The sequence below is a fragment of the Erpetoichthys calabaricus genome, chromosome 2, assembly GCF_900747795.2.
Source record: "Erpetoichthys calabaricus chromosome 2, fErpCal1.3, whole genome shotgun sequence".
NCBI lineage: Eukaryota > Metazoa > Chordata > Cladistia > Polypteriformes > Polypteridae > Erpetoichthys > Erpetoichthys calabaricus.
The window spans coordinates 30,866,668-30,884,024 of NC_041395.2; the positions used below are offsets into that span (position 1 = coordinate 30,866,668).

The 17,357-nt window shown below is 42.3% G+C and overlaps 1 protein-coding gene across 1 annotated transcript in view; it reads right to left on the reverse strand.

Annotated features, from left to right (window-relative positions):
• Nucleotides 1–17,357, reverse strand: part of LOC114645724 (von Willebrand factor A domain-containing protein 5A-like) — a 91,446-nt gene that overhangs the window by 54,232 nt on the left and 19,857 nt on the right. The window contains exons 7-9 of the mRNA XM_051922125.1: nucleotides 13,052–13,140; nucleotides 12,819–12,963; nucleotides 4,214–4,293 (exon numbers count right to left, since the gene is read on the reverse strand). Coding sequence (XP_051778085.1) covers nucleotides 4,214–4,293; nucleotides 12,819–12,963; nucleotides 13,052–13,140 — 314 coding nt within the window. The remainder of the gene's footprint in view (nucleotides 1–4,213; nucleotides 4,294–12,818; nucleotides 12,964–13,051; nucleotides 13,141–17,357) is intronic.

Genomic DNA, 17,357 nt, shown 5'->3' on the forward strand with positions numbered 1-17,357 from the left:
TCTATATATAATATATATATATATATATATATATATATATATATATATATATATATATATATATATATATATATTGTGGCACCCGGCTGGGATTCCTACCCGGCCGGGACGCCCAGGGAGACAGGAGGAGGGCTCATGCCTCCTCCAGACCACGAGGGGGCGACCACCCTGGTTGTATTGGGGGCCACGGGTACAGGGCTTGGAAGCCCAACCCTGTAGGGGCCCGTGGTCACCGCCAGGGGGCGTCCCCGTGCCTAAAGGACCCTGGACCCCAGTACTTCCGCCACACCAGGAAGTGCTGGGGGGAAGAAAAGAGGGAACACCCGGAGTGCTTCAGGGAGGACAGCAGGCACTTCCGCCACACTGGGGCGTGTCCGCGGGATTGCCGGTGCACACCTGGAGCACATCCGGGTAGAGATAAAAGGGGCTGCTTCTCTTCATTCAAGGCTGGAGTCAGGTATAAGCAGGACAAGGTCGGAGAGAGAGAGAAGGAGGCGGTCCGAAGAAGAGGCATAGTGTGGTTGGCCTGGACTTTGAGGAAGATTGGGGTTTGTGGTGCACTTATGGACATTAGTTGTGTAAATAAACGTGTGGTGGTGCTTAAAACATGTCTGCCTGTCTGTGTCCCGGGCTCATTCCACACTGGCGTAGTCGGCAGGATGCTCCGCCTGATACAAGGCGGGGACCTATACAAAAATCAATGTTGTGCACGGTCCGGCGCAGCAGAGGACCCCACACGTGCCACAGGAGCGGCATGCCCACAGCCCTGCGAGAAAGTCTTGTTCCACGGACTGTTAACGCACTGCGGTCACAAGGTTCTCTTCTGGTGCGGCGGAAGATCGACAGGCCTTACCTGAGTGCAGTGGGCTCCAGGAAGTGTGCTGTCGCAGAGGGCGCCCGGGACGGAGCTGTGTCAAGGGAGGCCATGCCGAGGACATTTCCCCGGACAGACGGGACCCGGGAGGTGAGTTCCCTGCTTGTCGGCAACTGGCCCTGCGGGGCCGTGTGTGTTTTGTGTTTAGCAGGCAGGGGCTGCTCGGATCCTTGTCGGTGGCAGACTCGCGCTGCTCTGCGGGGCTTTCAGGAAGCGGCAGCAGAAGCAGAGGCTGCAGAAAAGGAGACGCTGCAACTCAAAGAGTCCAGGAGGAGAAGAGCCAAAATGGCCGCAGGCCGGAAGTTGCTCCCTGTGACAGGCATGGGATTGGGTGGTGTGTCTTGCATACCCGCTGATGATTGGATGGAGGCGGGACCAACGAATGCCCATCTCGTGCCGGGGGGAGACCCGATTGGGCCGGAGGAGGAGGCCCACAGGAAGCAGTCGAAGCAAGGGGCTGACAGACAGGTAGCTTCTGCGCCGGCTGACTTCCTGCCTGTCCTTGCCTGTAGTGCTGCGTGCGCTGGAGGAGTCCCTTCAGGCCGTAGCGCCGCTGTTGCAGGTGCTCAGTACGCTCCGTGTGGACCTGAAGGAGTTGAAGGTGAAGGCAGGCGCGTCATTACAGATGCTGCGGTGGAAGGGCGCGTCGCTGGATCCTTTGGCCGGAGCTGTACGGCGGGGAAGGTAGGTAAAGCCGGCCCCGTAAAGCATAAGGGAGATCCAACCGAAGGGGCCCGTGACATTTGTGATCGGAACCGAGTAGGTGGGTCTCCAACAGCGGATGCGGCGGTGCAGGCTGTTCGCGAGGTGAGGGGAGCAACATCAAGAGGGCAGGCAGGACAGGGGATGATGAGTGCCCTGGGTCCTAGCGCCCGACGCCCCAAGCCTGCGACAGTCTCCCGTCATTCTGTATGGACGCAGACGGGCTTGGATCTGTGCGTTTCCCATGCACAGACCCAGACTGTCGGGGCGTCCAAGAGTGATAGGAGGAATCGAGGGGTGAATGCCGATTCCTCCGATAAGAAGGGACATTCAGCTGGGTGCGCACGTCCAGAGAAGGGCCGATCCCCAAAGTCAGCGGAGAAGAAAAGAATGCAGGCGGTCCCGTCAGTGTTGTCATCAGGAGGGATATGGAACCTGCGGAGGGGGTGCCGAACAGGCAAGTTCTGGGGTCCCCGTCAGAGGGGGGAGCACTGCCAGTGCGTGGCACAGAGGGACGCCAGGGAAGGGTGTCCAGGCAGTGGCTCTGCCCCGTTGTTTCTGTGTGTTGCAGGACCAGACCCGGGACGAGCAGTAGAACCTGCTTCGTGGGAAGTCGGCCCTCATTGGACGGACCGTCTGGCAGGAGGACACTTCGCTGGCGATGGGGTGCCACAGACAGGCGTGTGACACTAACAAAACGGGAGTGACAGCCTCGGAGGGGCTCAATTGAGGTCGCCCTTTTGAAGCCCACCTTTTTGTGCACGCCCTTATTGAATAGAGCAGTACAAGACAGTATTACTGTCACAGAAAATTAAAGACACACAATACACGGCGGCAGCCCACGAAGAACAGTCAGCTCAACAAGTAAACATCAACAAAAGAAAGGCTGAAAGAAAGAAAAATACGACCGACAAAAAGAATGAGGTCAAAGTCTCTTGCCATTTAATATAGACTGTTCCTACTAATGTTTATGCACTACTGTTCTAGCGAACGTTATTGTAACGGGCTAAATGACAAGTATATATATATATATATATATATATATATATATATATATATATATATATATATATATATATATATATACACACACGAGAGACATTCAAAAAGTTTCCGCACTTTTATATTTTCGTTGGAAACAGTGAAGGCGGGAGAAGTAGTAATCGGTCATGGCTGAGAGTGTCATGTGACTGAGAAAATTGTATCGCAAAGGAATGTGTTGATGTAGAAAAGTGTAATTTGTTTTTTGAAATTGTTAATAAATACAGTTAAAAAAAGAGTGGAAACTTTTGAACATTCCTCATATTATATATATATATATATATATTATATATATATATATATATATATATATATATATATAATATTTAAAATGCTGTTTCCATATTAATTGAATGCCATACTAGTGTTTTTTTATGTTCTGTTTGATACATGTGTAATTCATTTTGTAACATTACCCACTGTACTAAGACCCTTAACGCTGCACACAATGTGGGCTAAGATAGTACACAACTTTGCTCCCCTTCTCTGACTTCAAAACGCACACTAACACTGTACTTAGTCCTGGTTTGCTACTAGTCTGTGGCTCTAATGCACATTGCAACAGCACTAAACCCAAAAGTTATTTTTTTACTGTAAATACATACTAAGACCAGATCAGTACGGGTTCACTCCAAGCTGTTAGCACACTGCAACTGACCCTAATAATTCAAGGGATATTCAGTGCATCTTCTTGTTTCCATCCTCTGACTTGTGCTTTTCAAAAACTTTTCTAATTAGTGCTTGGAGTGTTTTTTTGTCTTCGTGTGTAGGTTAATCCACCATACTGACTCTCCGCAAGTTAGACCTTCCAGATACAGGGGAATTTATACTACAATCAACTGAAACCACAGACAGATGATCTCAGTTGAACTAATTCTATGGCTTCTAAAACCAATTGGCTGTGCTAAGGATGTTTAGGTGTATCATATTAAATACTTATGCAATCACCTTTTTTGAGTTTTACATTTGGAATTAATTTACCCTCTTTACAGAGATTCTCTTTCACTTTGACATTGAAGAGTCTTTCTCTGTTGAGCAGTGTCATAAAAGCCACTGTGATTTAATGCTCTAGAACATTAGAGGGTCAATACTTTTCATAGGCACTTTATCCAAGGAAAAATTACAGGCATAGGAAGAGTACATAAACTGCACAACATTAGCAATGAGATCACCATGCAGCCATATTGAAAAATACGTGACAAATAATACGTTGAATTTTTATTGCTTTCTTGATTTTAAAAAGTAGTATTCAAATCACAGTTTAGTAAAAGGATTCTACACTGAGGATTTGGAGAAATTCTCTGGAAAATTCAAAATACATAATGGTTATTTTAACTATGAAAAGTACAGAGTTTGGAGACAATTCTTTGAATGTATAGGCAGCCAGCTTTACATAAATGAATGAATAACAATTATCTGTAGTAATACTGCAAGTAAACCAAATAAGTACATGCTAAATAAACCATTTACTTTTCTTTACATCATTTACATATGTATGATAAGTTATGATTGAAAGCCAAGATGATTGTGTTCTCCTGGGCTTTTCCATTGTTTTTTTATACCAAAGTTCAACATAAACTCAAAGAGACACAATACCTGTGTTTGGCAGAGTTTCTTTTTACTTTTTCGATGACTTCCTTTATGTTTCCAACTGCACCATCAGTGAATACAAACAACTGAAAAAAATAATTATTACTTTAAAATTGTAACTTAAAGAATGTAATGATTCCTAACAAGAGTGTGAGGATACAGACAGAAATTATAATTGCTAAAACAATACTTTTGAAAGAGTAGTCATATACAGTGGCCACAGAATGTTGCAAGATGAATGATATCCCTACCACCTCGTATGTCACTTCCAGATATCCGTCCTCCTGACCTGTACTTAACAGGAAGTGTCGCCATCTTGGAGCAGTCACTAGCGTTTATAAAGATGTCTTTTTGCCCTTCCTCAACACATTTATAACTTGCATTTATTTTCAGTTCTATGGGGTTTTCCTGTGGGAGCCCCAAATCTTTATGCTTGTCTATGGTTTTCATTACAGTGGCACAGACAGTAGGATGTACAAAGATTCTCATGATAAACGAATCCAGATGAGGAGGGTCCAGGGGAATGGACACCGGACGTGACATCAGAGGTGGTAGGGATGTCAATCATCAGGGGCCTCATGTATAACGCCGTGCGTAGAACTCACACTATAACATGGCGTAAGCACAAAAGTGGGATTGTGCGTACGCACAGAAAAATCCAGATGCAGGAATCTGTGCGCACGCAAAATTTCACGTTCTTCCACTACATAAATCCCGATCAGCGTGAAAAGTAACGCACGTGCACGCGCCTTCTGTCCCGCCCCAACTCCTCCCAGAATTACGCCTCTTTGAATATGCAAATCAATATAAATAGCCTTCTGTGAAAAGACAATGGGAAAAGCACGGGGGAAAATATAAGAATTTCAGCGAATACCAAGTGGAGGCAAAGGAAAAACCTACTATTTGTTGGTTTAAACAGTGGTATAATCAACAAAAGAAAGTTGATCGAGTGACAGAGTGTCGGAGAAACTCGAAAGATCAAATTCACAAAGTCGCACAGTGCCCGAAATAAAAAAGAAATCACATATCAAAGTCGCCGTGAAAAGCAAGTCGTAGCCCACCGTCTTAGTGTCATATGAAAGCTTATTAGGGAACAGACAAAAAAAATAGGCACACAGTGGAGAAAAAAAAGCATGAAATGTCAACTTTAATCTCGAAATTTCCACTTTAATCACGTAGTTTATTTTGACATTAAAGTAGAACATCATAAACTTCATCTTAAAATCGTTTATTTTACTAGTTTCTCAAGTAGCACGTTAAATGCTTTATTCTGTATTTGATCTTCTATGTGCTCTATGTGTGTGAATCACTACGTGCTTCCGTTCTTTCTCTTTCTCCGACAGGACACAGAATCCATTACATTTGTGATATTACAGCTCTCTGAATAATTAAAATACTGAGATGTATACGTGATATCATTTTCATGATGATAGGAATGAAAGCATGTTATTAAACATGGGAACACGGTGGCGCAGTGATTGTTCATATCTCATGCAAGAGGCTTGCTGCGCCATGTGCGACCTTCGATGAAATAATTTATCACAGCAGTACTGTCTCTTTCAGACGTACTAATCTCCAATTCCTGTCCTTCCTTTTCTTTCTCCAAATACCCAATCGCCACACAATCAGCTCTGTAATAGACGTTAAGCCATCTGTAAGCTTAGAACGCCGATTCTTCAAAACTTTTAAGGAACATTGAAATATCTTCGTAGTACTGTACATGTTTAATTATTCTATCCGTCTATCCTTTCAGTGTCGCGTCAGCGCAAGAATACAACGCAATGCAGGAACAATCCCTGAACTAGCTAGCGCTGCTGCACCGTGTCTTCACATGTTTAATTATTAACAATACAGATTATTTAAATGAAGTTAAAGTTTTATCTGTATACTATAAGCAACATATTTTGCTGCATTTCATCTTAAAAATGATATTGTCATCATATGCGCTTTATAAAGTGGCGCAGGTTGTGCAATATTATAACTGTAGTGTCAGTTTAAAGTGAGGTCATTGTACTTATAAGTACAAACAGTTCTACAAGGAGCACTTGATGGACTGATTGGGTTCGTTTATAGTTCTTGGGATGAAACTGTTTCTGAAACGCGAGGTCCGTACAGGAAAGGCTTTTGACGCTTTTTGCCGTGGTTGAGGTAGTGTGTACTTGAAACTGTATACCGATAATTCTCTTTCCGATCAATTGCTGCTGTGATTCACACTCAGATACAGTGATATAAATACTCCGAGTGGTGCAGTGAGAGTAATATGGAAAAAGATGATCCGCAGTGGCAACCCTTAACGGGAGCAGCTGAAAGAAGAAGAAGATGCAGTGAGAGTAACAACGCTAGGCAGTTATGGTATTTGGAATACTATGGCTATTACCTGGACCATTAAATTGCAACAGGTTAATTACAATCAGATGCATTACACTAATAAACAATATGCAGTTAGTTTCAGTGTATTTATAAAGCCGCGTCAGGAATATGGAGCTAAGAAAGAAAGGGTGATCACACAGGAACAGTAGCACTGCTTTGACACTGGGTGCCGCCAGTCTGCAAAACTGAGCAGAGAAATTGCGTACGCCAAGGTATGAGTTACCATGGAAATGTGCGTGGCTTTACGCCAAGTTTAGGTTTTATACATCGCGATTTGAGCGTGGAAAGGTTCGTACGCAACATTTCTGTGCGCACGCACCATTTATACATGAGGCCCCAGGTCTGTAGGGAGAGGAAGAGAAGAGGCGTTAGTAAACAGTGAATCGGCAATTAATTACCATCACCACAGCATTTAAGCTGTCCCCAAACAGCATGTGTCCCCGAGGAGCACATGTGTGTGACAATATATTCAGACTCCTTCACTTTTTTCACATTCTGCTATATTGAGGCCTTATGCTAAAATCGTTTGAATTCATTTTTCCCCTCATCAAAAAAAACTCAATACCACATAATGACAAATCAAAAATAAAATTGTAGAAATTTTTGCTAATTTACCTAGTCTCATTTTCCCATCCACTTCTGCTGGTGAGAGTTGCAGTTGTAAATTTCTGAAAAACTAGCGTTGCCCGGGAGGAAAATAAAGTGTTTTTTTTTAATTGTTTGAGAAATATATAATTTAACAAAAATTAAAAATAAAAATAAATTAACAAACAATGAAGACTCACTAATGTGCTTGTCTTGCGGTCTTGTATATATGTTATCATCCAGTTGACACTTGGAACTGGCCAACTCTATTTAATTTCAACAGCAACAGGGGAGTTGTGGTACTCAAACATAGAGAATGCTGGCAGTCACCTCCAGTTCGCCCTCTGGTGGTCATTCCGAGTGTCAACTGGATGATAACATGCATAGAAGACCACAAGATCACCCCCCACCCTACCCAGAAAGGGGGTGGGTTAGGGTTGATTTCACCCTACAGTATTTTTAGTCTACCAATGAGAAACATGTGTACCAAGTTTCATGAAAATCGCTCCAGCCGTTCGTACATACATACACATACATATACATTGACTTATATATATATACAGTAGATAACAAAAAAATGAAATGTCACATTGACACATATTCAACCCCTTTGCTATGGCATTTGAAATCTGGCTCAGGTGTATCTCATTCTATTGATGATCACTGACATGCTTCTACATCTTGTTTGGCATCCACCTGTGGTCAATTCAACTTATTGGACATGATCTGGAAAGGCACACACACCTGTGTATAGAAGGTCTCACAGTTCACAGTCTGCAGAGCTTAGAGATAAGATAATGTGGAGAGGCACAGATCTCAAGAAAGTACTAAAATCATCTGTTAGCATTGAAGGTTACCAAGGGAGCAGCAAGCCATAATAATTCTTACATGAAAAAAGTGTAGATCAATCATTATAATAAACTGAGCAACTGGGGGAGTAGGGCTTCAGTAAAAGAGGTGACCCAATGGTCACTCTGGCTGAGCTCCAAAGAATCTGTATGAAGATGGGAGAAACTTCCAGAAGAACAACTACAAAGGTAAAACACTAACCTTGGTTTTAAGGGAGAAGTCAGACAACACATTGAAAGACCACTCTGAGTCTGCAACAAGGCACCCACATAACTCTCAAACTACAAGAAATAAGATTCTCTGGTCTGGTGAAACGGTTTTGGCCTCAATTCTAAGTGTCACATCTGGAGGAAACCAGCCAGCGCTCATCATCTGTACAACACCATTGTAACGGTGTAGCATGGTGGTGGCAACATTATGCTGTTGTGTTGCTTTTGGCAGTAAGGACAGTGAAACTAGTTAGGACTGAGGGAAAGCCCAACATAGATATCCTTAATGAAAACCTGCTCCAGAGTGTTCAGAACTTCAGACAGGGCCAAAGGTCCACCTTCCAATAAGACAATTAGATAAGATTTGATATATTTTACTAATCCCCAAGGAGAAATTCAGCTTCCTTAAGCAGAAAGCAAAGACAACAAAGGGATGGCTTAGGGTTATCTCTGTGAATGTTCTTGAGTGACCCATCCAGACAGCAGATTGGAACCCAGCAAATATCTCTGTAGATACCTGAAAATAGCTTCTACCAACAGGCTCTATCAAATCGACGGAGACTGAGAGGATTGTGAGAGAACAATGACAGCTAATCCCCAAATACAGTTGTGCAAAGCTTGTTGTGTCAGACCCAAGAGAACTGTAATCTTTGCCAAAGGTGCTTAAATGAAGTACTGAGCAGAGGGTCTGAATAATGATTTTGGCATATGGGTGCAACATAGCAAAATGTGCAAAGAGTGAAGGGGTCTGAATACTTTCTGAATTCACTGTACAGCAGTGGTGGCCTCTAGAGGGTGTTATTTAGCCAAACTGAAATGTTACCTGAGAAGCAAAAAAAATAAATAAAAAGAACAATCTATTCCTTCTGTGACTCTAGCAGATCTACAAAATTGTGTACATCATGCCAAATCAAAAGAAACAAATTGAAAATGTTTCAACGAACATTAAAACTATGAGTTTTTTAAAAAACTATCCATATTCTTTAAAAATTTAAGGGTAACAGTGCATTACTTCACCAACTTAGCCCATTTTTGATGATCTTCGCCTGTGTAGGAAATGGGTGGATCACTTTTTCTCAATTAACAACAGTATAATAGATGTTTTCAACAAAGCAAACCAAAATGGAGACAAAACACCATTCACTTTAGGAATATGATTAGAGAAACGCAGATCTGTACAAGAGCACAAGACCATCTCAACAGCATTGAACGTACCTCAGAAATCAGTGCAGTCCATCAATCACAGTAGATAAGGCCACCACTCTAAACTTAGTAGTCAAACAAGAATGCCATTTGTCAGAGAGTGGTGCTGTCTCTCTGACTGAGTTGCATATGTCAGTTACTATAACTGGGGAGGATTTTCACAGCTTAACATTTCCGAGGCCTAGAAAACTGGTAAGAAAGAAGCCCTGACTGAAAACAGTAAAGAATTTAAAATATGAGATCTTATGAGACTACGGTGGAACTTTTTGATTTGAACACTAAGCGGTATGAGGAGCATAAACCGAACATGGCACCTCAGCTGGGAAACACAATCCCTGGCATAAAATGGGGCAACTGGTAGCATCATGTTATTCCAGTAGCAAGGACTGGCAATCTGGTCAGGATTGATGGGAAGATGGATGTTGTACAATTTACATAGATCTAAGAGGAAAAACTGCTCTACTCTGACATAAGGGCTAAACTAGGGAGGAGATCTGTTTTTCTACAGGACAATGACACAAAACACACTGCCAGAACAACATTGGTGTTGCCTAAAATGTAGACAACTGATGTCCATGAGGAGCTCAGTCACAGTCCTGATAATAACTCCATTGAACAACTGTGGTGAGATCTAAAACTTGCTATCCGTTGTTGCTCCTCTACTAACCTGGCACAGCAGCTTGATCTGCTAGGAGGTCTTGAACAACTCCTGTTCCATTATGCTGCATAATTTATAGACTTATCCAAAAAGACTACTTCCTGTAATTGCTGCGTAGGGTGGTTCAGCCAAGCACTTAGAGGAGATGAGCTACAAATGTGTTTGGGGATGAAAACCTGAAAACGTTTGCTATTTCAGTTTTTGAATTACATTTTTTTAATGGTTTATAATTTTCATTTATTTTTGGGTATCATTGTGAAAAAGAGTACTTGATTTGCAAATAGAATTTCCCAGATTTTTCCCAATATTTTTCTAATCAAAAGCAATCTAATAACAACAAAAGGACAAAATCTTCATGTACAATCTTAATTAGGGAGTTGCTTTTAAAGACAGCTGCTAATAGTGCACCAGACTGCCATAACTACCTTCCTAACATGCATACACCCACTAGTGAGCAATATAAGAAAATTATGCCACAAGTCTCTAAAGCAAGCAAAAGAAACAATAGTGTTACCTGCAAAGCAACTGGGGCAGTGAAGACAAGAATGTCAAAAGTTAATTGCATCCTCTTGTCGTTTACCAGGATATAAATAAGGTAGTAATTAATGCATACAGTGGAACCTCGGTTCACGAACGTCTCGGTACACGTACAACTCGGTTTACGACCAAAAAGTTCGCCAAACTTTTGCCTCGGTTCACGACCACACACTCGGTATACGAACAAGCCAGGTTCTCTTTCGGTTTGTACATGTTCAGTCTCTCCCTGTGTATTTCCTGTGCAGCGAGCAAGAGAGAGAGAGTGAGAGAGCACGACACACATACACACACACACACACACACGCGCACACACACACACACACACACACACAGAGGCAGCAGGAGAGAGAGGCAGCGCGAGAGACAGAGGAACACACACAGGCAGCCCGAGAAAGAGAGCCGCGCACACACACAGGAACACGTGAGAGAGAGGCACGCACACACACAGGAGCTCACTAGAGAGACACACACACAGGCGCTCCAGGCTCGCAAAAGAGAGAGACACACACACACACAGGCGCGGGAGAGACAGCGAGAGCAAGAGAGAGAGAGCGAGCGAGGGACGCATAAGGTAGAGAAGGCTTGTTTTTGTTTTCAGTTCTGTTTACAGTGATCGGTTCGTAGCCTGCATTGTTGCAATGTTACTTTTCTTGGTGGTTTATTAAATTACGGATTTTTCAAATGTTCATTTTTTCCCCTGTGCTTAAAACTCATTAAAAAAAGTGTTTTTAGCAAGCGGTTCCTAACACTATAGCGCGAACTATTGCAGTATTAGTTTTCTCTGTTGTTCAAGGTTTTCTCAGTGTTATTCAATGTTTTTACATTTAGTTTACCATTACGCTGTGCATTCTATGGTATAATTAACTATATTTGTGCTTAAAAACTAATATATATATATATATATATATATATACATATATATATATATATATATATATATACATATATACATACAGTTCGTACGTCTGGAACGGATTAATTGTATTTACATACAATCCTATGGGAGAAATTGCTTCGGTTCATGACCAACTCGGTTTACGACCAGAGTTTTGGAACGAATTATGGTCGTGAACCAAGGTTCCACTGTACTTTGTTAATTAGGAGAGGACAAGGCACACCATCCCACTACTGCCTCAATACCACAAACTAGTGCAAAGAATCAAAATTACAAGCAGCATTATGACAAAACTAATGGAAAATAACTTTTCAAATAATGGAACAACTTTTTCAGCAGATTAAATATGGAAGAAATTCCACAAAGTACCCATGGCTGCAGTTAGCATCACAGCTATGTCAGAGAAAATTCTGTACTATATGCAGAAAGCATGCAGAAACCAGCATTCCCCTAACTTAACAGATAAAGTGAGTTTGATACAAAATTTGGACACCTAAGCTTCTTAAATACCATCTGACTGATGATGCCATATGAAGCAGCGCCCGTGTGACTAACAATTGGAATCGCAGCCATAAACAACAAATTAAGATGATGGTTCCTGTCAAAAATAACCAGAACAAAATGGTATGACAATGAAAGCATTGTTTAAAAAAACGATACATATGGCAAGAAAATAATTGAAAAATTCTTCAAAACATATCCAAACTCAGATTGATAACAATAAAAACGTTGCTTATATACACTATCTTACATCATATTATTCTATTTTTAATTCATTTTGATGCAGTCTGTATAAATGGTAAGTGTAAAAAAAATATACCCTTTGTGAATGCTACTTAGTTAGTGCCATCAATTTAAGTACAACCAACGGACAAAACTGAGGGTACTATAGTTTCCCTGTTTGATTTATGCAGGATCCTCAAGCTAACTGGAGACCATTAGTGTACCTCTGTGGTACAGAAATGCAGGACCACCAGTACAGACAGATTCTTAAAAATGGTTTCAGGGCTCCTACAAACTATCCAGAGCTCTAGAGGTAATTCCTGGGTTTCACTTGAAAGATGTACTTCACCAGAGCATAAATGGCCTCTGCTACTCACCAAACTGTATACGAGCTCATCTGGTGATATACTGTAAATAAGCACAGCGGAAAGTGAAGAACAGAAGAAGACTAGACAGGAGTGAACTTTTGGTAAACATAATGGACTACCATGACTTATTTCACATCAAGCCAACAGCAAATTTAATAGTTTAAAAGTCAACATCTTTGTCTTGTGAGCCAGTTGCTTAATATCACCATACTACCTGTCTGGGGTACCCAGGTTTGCAGGGCTTCCGAAAAATCTCACGAAGTGGGCGTAAGATTTCTGTTCCTCCTAAGTTAGCGTCCATGTCCTTTACTTTCTTCATGGCAGACTCCATTGTCTGCTGTGTATACTCAACACTTTTGCTGCAAGAAGAAACATTAAAAGCATTACAAACAAAGGAAGAAACAGCAATGAACTTTAAGAAGGGGAAATTTATTCTAAAATACTTACGGAAAGAAAAACTTAAAACGTGACCCAAACAGACAAATATTAAAGTAACAGCCAAAAGGAAGACTTTTAAGAAGAAGCAGCAGAGTGTCCTATAAGAAAGGAGGAATCACATTTTTAATAATAAATAAAACACAAGACTATTAATCAAAGAAAAGTCATTACTGAGTTAATATACGCATACTGTATATTGATTTTGATCTTTAGAATAGACAGTCAGAAATAGAATTTTGAATGCAGGGGAAACTTAGGCTCTTTACAGGAGGTCTTTAAATAAATACACACATAAATAGATAAATGTATACTATATATACAATGTGTATGTGTGTAATATATATATATATATATACACACACATACACACATACACACACACAAACATACAGTCAACTCCACTTACCTGCAATTTGATTAGCTGCAATACAGGTTTTGGGCCTGTTTTTTTTGCTATACACATCTGCAATTTCCGGTTTGCTGCAATGACTTTAATATTCCCGTTTCATGATTTTCAGGTCAGTCGGCTTCGGATAGCTGCAATGGCCGTGCGAGTCCGTTTTCCGCTTACTGTCTACTCCATTTAAGTGCAAGACCTCCGGACGAGATCGCCACCTGCACTTAAGCGGAGTCGACTACACTTGACTTTATGCAAATAGGGACCGTGCAAGTCATGTGCAGCTAAGCGGAGTGTGCGCTCAAATGACATGCACACAAGTGGAGTCGACTGTAGTTGATACACTGTACAGACAGAGACGACACTATACAAAGTCGACAATTCCTGGCATATGCGTGGGCGGAGTCTGTTATTTCAGCAACCTAGAAAGCCGACAGATCTGAAAAGAACATCAATGACATATGATCGACATAATTTAGTTTTTTGAAAAGTTGACGAATATCATTACATTAGGTGTAGTCTAATATGGCAGCGTGTAAGACTTCAAAAACGTTAAAAGCCCTGACATTAGCGGATAGAGTAGAAGTGTTAAAATGAATTGATAGTAAGGAAAGTCAAGTGTCTGTTGCCAAGCACTTTGGTGTTGATCCAAGTCAAATCTGTCACATTGTTAAGCAACTGCAGCAGGTGATTGATAACTGGCAAAAACAGGTTCTGGGTTCCTCCTGGTGAAGGACAATGCCCGGCCTCATGTGGCGAGAGTATGCAGGCAGTTCCTGGAGGATAAAGGAATTGATTACATTGACTGGCCCCGATGCTCGCCTGACCTAAATCCAATAGAACACCTCTGGGACATTATGTTTCTGTCCATTCGATGATCCCACCTCCTTTTCTGTTCTGTATATCCTTCCTAAAAATGTGTATCCCTCTGTTTCACTCATCCCCATCTTTGTTATTTAGCCAGGTTTCCGTTATTGATATAATATCATAATTATGCTCTGCTACATAGAGCTCCAACTCACTTACCTTATTTTTGATACTTCTAGCATTAAGGCAAGCTATTATTAATGTGTTACTCCTTCTACATTTAATTGTTTGGTTAGATTTTACAATACTACTTTTTATTTCTACACCTTTATTTGTACCTCCATGTATAGATCTAAACCTGGCCTGTCCTAAACTCCCTGCCCGACATTCCCTAGTTTAAACAATCCTCGTCTAGCCTACACATATGCCTCCCCAATACATTGGTGCCCCAGATGTAACCTGTCGCGGCGGAATAGGTCCCATCTGTTCCAAAAGGAGTCCTAATGCCCCATAAAGCTATATCCTTATATATTCGTAGAAGACTACCTTGTCAGTTCTGCTCCTTAGCTTGGCACCCAGCTCTTTGAATTAGGATTGCAGAACTGACAGACCACCCTTACGTATGTCATTTGTATGTCATGACAACTGAATCCACCCCCGCTCTGGCCAAGAGCCTATCCATCCTTACAGGGAGGTCCCCTACCTGTGCAACCAGAAGGCAAAACACCATGCGAGACTCTCTGTCTCTGGAGCACACCTGCACTTCAATCCCCCTAATGACTAAGTCACTGCCTATCTGTTTCTGGGAAGAGGTTTTGAGGTGGCCCGTTGCGGCTCCTCATCCCTGCTTACCACCTCAGAATCATCAGAGACATCATCCTGCTCTGAGAGGACCTGATAATAATTTGACACTTGGGTTGATGTCGCCGGACAGTGTGCACCCTTTACCTTATGCCTGTCTGGTCTGAAATCTCCTCCCACGCCACCTTAGGGGTGCACACTATCTCTCTAAAGGACAGGCCCGCCAATTCTCTACTACAAGGCAGGCCAGGCAACTCCTCCTCCAGTTCGGTGACACTGCTGGATCAGCTGGCATCTCCTGCAGATGCAGCCCTCATAGACAATTGACTCCTCTAAACCATCATCTAAAAAGTCCAACATCCTTGGACTGCACTGGCCTCAATATTAAAATTTGATTCAGCAATAGTCAAAGTGCCTTAACTTTTCATATTAAAATTAAATTATTTAACTTAAATGGTAACACAAAGAACTGCTACAGCTATTTTACACCTTCTGTCAAATTAAGGTCCTGTACTGTTCTCCCTCTCAACTGCTGTTTGTCCTTCTATGAGGTTAATTTTACTTTTCTCTGTCTGTTCTCCTAACTTTGCGCTCTTATTCCTTACTTAAAAGCTCTCCACTCGCACTGTTTTGAAGTCAGCCGTGGCCTTTTTTTTTCATTTCTTTTAAACTAAGGAATAGCTGTTACAAGGGGGCTCCGCCCCCTGCTCGCTTCGCTCACCTACCCCCGGCATTTTGAACCCGTGCCCGCTGGGTAGCCACGTGTGAGGATGACGCACGTTTAATACAGAGCGTTCGCTCGTGTCACTCTGGGGCTCCCCACTGTTAATACGGAGCTCCGTCCGCACTATTATGCGGTGCATTGTGGACTACTGCGGACCCCGTAGTGTTTCCCGTTTCAGTTTGTATCTCGGTCAGTCGAGCTTTGGTTTTTGAAGCTTTTGAATTCCAGTCTTCATTATCAGTAACTTGCTGTCCATGTGTTTGGCCCCCTCGTTTAACCTGTTTATGACGTCTTACTTTGCTTTCTACTCTGTCTTTCATTTCTGATTTCGCTTTATTCTGCTTTTGTTTCAATGACACCTGGTCCGTGGTGAATATAATTTCCCTTTTTCGAGTAATAATTTTCATTTGTTTGCGATACTGTGACGTTTATCGTACTGTTAATAATACATCACTGTAATGTGATTTACCTATGCTGTATAGGTTAGATGTGTGAGGATGACATATGTTTAATACGGAGCGTTCGCCCGTGTCACTCTGGGTCTCCCCACTGTTACTATGAAGCTCTTTCCGAACTATTATGCGGTGCATTGTGGAGCACTGCGGACTCTGTAGTGTTTCCCATTTCACTTCGTATCTCGTTTAGTCAAGCTCTTTCTTTTTGGAGCAGTGCCTGCCTGGTCTGCGGCATTTCAGACGCACGTTGCAGGTGCCTGCGTTCATTAATTATATCCAGGCAGGCGCATGTTTGTATCTCGGTCACTGGAGCTGTGTCGTGTTGAATCCGTGCCTGCTTTGCCTACGTAGTTTGAGATGTGCGTTGTAGGGGTCCACGTTCATTAGATCTGTCCACGCGGGCTCGGTGTCGAAGCTGTGTCACTTGTTGAGCTGTTTGGTTTTGGAGCCGAGACAGTTTTGCTTCCGCGGTTTCAGACGCGTGTCCGTACCATCTCGGGTTTGATGTATGAACCTTTGTGGACTCCGTAGGGGGCGTTGACTCCTCTTGTTTTACTATGTCTCCTCCTGCGCTTTCACCACGCATTAGTGCCACTCACAATATGGCGGCGACGCCTGCGCTTTCCGTATTATGTCTGTTTTTACCATGCTGTGTACCTCCACTGTGTGGACGTTTAACTGTTGTTGTTTCTGTCTTTATATTCTGTATCTCGGTGTGCATGTGTTTCGTGCCTAGGTTTTTTTGAAGCTGTTGCATTCCAGTTTTCATCATCTGTAACCCGCTCTCAATGTGTTTGTCCCCGTTCTTTAATCCCTTTATAAAGTTTTACTTTGTTTCCTACTCTGTGTTTTATTTCTGACCTCGCTTTATCCTGCTTGCGGCATGTCAGACGGTTCGTAGTCTTTCTCGTTTTACTCTGGGCAGGGGGGCTTTGTTCTATAACCTGTTCTCCATGTGTTTGTCCCTGTTCTTTAACCTCTTTATGAGGTTTTTACTTTGTTTCCTACTCTGACGCTCTCTTTATCGTGCTTGCGGCATGTCAGACGGTTCGTAGTCTGTCTCGTTTTACTCTGGGCAGGGGGGCTTTGTTCTATAACCTGTTCTCCATGTGTTTGTCCCTGTTCTTTAAC